This window comes from Octopus bimaculoides, chromosome 16, assembly GCF_001194135.2.
Source record: "Octopus bimaculoides isolate UCB-OBI-ISO-001 chromosome 16, ASM119413v2, whole genome shotgun sequence".
Lineage (NCBI taxonomy): Eukaryota > Metazoa > Mollusca > Cephalopoda > Octopoda > Octopodidae > Octopus > Octopus bimaculoides.
In genome coordinates this window covers 21,409,126-21,412,076 of record NC_068996.1, presented here as the reverse complement: position 1 = coordinate 21,412,076, position 2,951 = coordinate 21,409,126, and the positions used below count along the sequence as shown (strand labels likewise).

The window sequence follows — 2,951 nt, the reverse complement described above, 5'->3', positions numbered from 1 at the left end:
TATATATATATATATATACATACATACGCACATATATACATGCACATATATACACACACACACACATATATACATGCATATATACATATATATACATATATATATATATATATACACATACACATATATACATAAACATATATACATATATAGTTATTTATATATACATATATATATATATACATATATAAATATATATATATATATACATACATATATATACATATATAAATATATATATATATATACATACATACATATTTATACATATATATATACATATACCTAAATATATAAACACACACGTATTATATATATATATATATATATATATATAATGTATATAGGTTGGAGAGTACTATCGGGCCCATGTACTCAATACACTGAGAGAGAAAGAGAGAGACAGACAGACCGATAGATAAAATGATAGGTTGGTAGATACGTAGGTACATACATAAATATATGTGTGTGTGTGTGTGTGTGGCAAGTATTTATGACATGTGGGAATTTATATATATATATATACACACACACACACGCACACACAAATATATATTTGTATATGTAAATATACGCATACAACAATATGTACACACAGTTATGTACACCTGATAGTTACGGGTTCATAGAAACAGTCAAGACACTGACAATAAAGAACTTGAAATGTGGAGTGTCAAAAAGTTATGGATAAAACGTGTGAGTGTGTGTGTGTGTCTGTGTGTGTATGTGTGCACATAATCGTACATAAGCAAATACATGTGCATACACATATATATATATATACATATATACATCTATATGCGTGCACTTTACATGTATACATAAATACTCTATATAAACATAGATTTAAATATATTTTATACACATTTAGTCTTACAAGCATAAATATATGTATCTATATCTACACACACACACATATATATATATATATATATTTATATATATATATATATATATATATATATATATATATATATATATATATATATATGGGTGCGTGTGCAAGTGTAATTTACATATTCTTTCACATATATTATAATAGGTAGGAGCCATGTAAATCGGACCAAATATTGTGAAGTAAGATTAAGCTGGAATACAAACCGCTACAACGACCATTTGAGTCTACACATTTATCCTTTCAAAGATAGATCATGACGGTGCAAGACTCCAATTTCTGTATTTCCTTTCTCATGCAGACTTTCAGTCAGTCCCAAAGGATCCTTTACCAACACTTAGTCTCTCTAGTCTCTTCCTTTTTATCCTTAATTTTCCTCTTCTTCACTTTCTACTTGTCTCTCTCTGTCACTCTCCCCCTCTCACTCGCTCTCTCTCTCTCGTTCTCGATCTCTTTGCTTCTTGTACTTCTCTTTCTACTTCTTATTCTTCGACTTCTCCTCCTCCTCCTTCTTCTTGCGGTTTTCCTTGTGTCAGTTTAGCAAACGATTTACACTCTATACTTCGTTTCTGCAATCGGGAAATAGGTCTGTTCGACTTGGCTGCCAGCTGTGAGTGCAGTTTTCCGCTCATCAGTGCGTACCTTGTGTGTGTAAAAGGAGAAAAAGAGAGCAAGGAAGAGGAATTTGAAAGAAGGAGTGGGAGAATGGAATAAGGAGGTGAAAAAACACATTAAAAACATATCTATATAAATACACACACACACACACAGCCATACGTAGACACGCACTCACATGAATATATATACGCATACACACGCACACAAACTCATGTGTATGCGTGTATGTAAATTGCAAGACAAGACGTAAAGAAAGAGAAAAAGAAGGAAAACATATTGGCCAATGGAGAAAATATATAATACAATGAATGACAGAGTAAAAGAGTGAAAGAAATAGAGAAAGGCAGAGGGGGAGAGAAAGAGAGAAGGAGAACGGGAGGGAAAGAAAGGGAGAAATAAGTAAGACAGAGTGTGTTAAGTGGAACAAGACGAATATATACTAAATACTGCACTGTAAAAAGATGCGGGTTTACAAAAAAATTGCAGAAAGCACAGTAAACAGACTTAATAATAATAATGATGATAATAAATGAAAGATAATGAAAAGAATTTCAGAAAATATATTCGTTTTTGTTGTTGGTATTGGTGTTTTTGTTATTTGATTTTGTTTTAATTATTTATATTGCTATATATATATATATTTTAAGGAAACTTTAGTTCATTCTATATCATATTTTTGATATATTTTTTACAATGATTCCAAACTGATTTAGATTCTTGCAGAACATCCCCTTTCCCACCAACCCTTTCTCTGCTCATTTTTCTCTCGTTCTCTCTATATATATGTTATACACACACACACACACATCTAGATGTGTGTGTATGTGTAGGTGTGCGCGCGTATATGTAACTTTTGTATCTCTTGATGTTTTTCTTATACCTCTATCTCTCACTTTCTCACATACCTTTTCCTTTCTCTCTGATCCCGTACACACATCTTTCCTTTCTCTCTCTCTCTCTCTCTCTCTCTATTTATCTTTCTCTCACTCTCTCTCTCTTACTCTTTCTTTCTCTTACTCTTTCTCGCTTTCACTTTCTTTCACATACTTGATTCTTCTCTCACGCTGTAATCTTTTATTCCCCATCCCCCCTTCCCTCTTCATCCATCCATAATCTTCAAACATCTTTTTAAACTTTTTCTTGCATACTTTTATCTAATCTTCTCAATACTCTTTTCTTTCACTTTCATTCTCTTTGCTGTATTATTCTTCTCTTCGTTATTCTCATTTCAAAATCCCCTATGCTTTCTACCGTCAGACGAGCTATCTATCTATCTATCTATCTATCTATCTATCTATCTATCTATCTATCTATCTATCTGTCTATATTATATATATATATATATATATATATACATACATACATACATACATACATACATACATATATATATATATATATAACTATCTATCTATCTATCTATCTATCGATCTATATT

At 31.0% G+C, this 2,951-nt stretch overlaps 1 protein-coding gene across 1 annotated transcript in view; it reads right to left on the bottom strand.

The window, feature by feature from the left end:
* LOC128249600 (uncharacterized) overlaps window positions 1-1,685 on the bottom strand; it is a 49,490-nt gene extending 47,805 nt beyond the window's left edge. The window contains exon 1 of the mRNA XM_052973568.1: window positions 1,102-1,685. Within this exon, the coding sequence (XP_052829528.1) occupies window positions 1,102-1,116 (15 nt within the window). The 5' untranslated portion in view covers window positions 1,117-1,685. The remainder of the gene's footprint in view (window positions 1-1,101) is intronic.
* Between the last annotated feature and the right edge of the window lie 1,266 nt (window positions 1,686-2,951).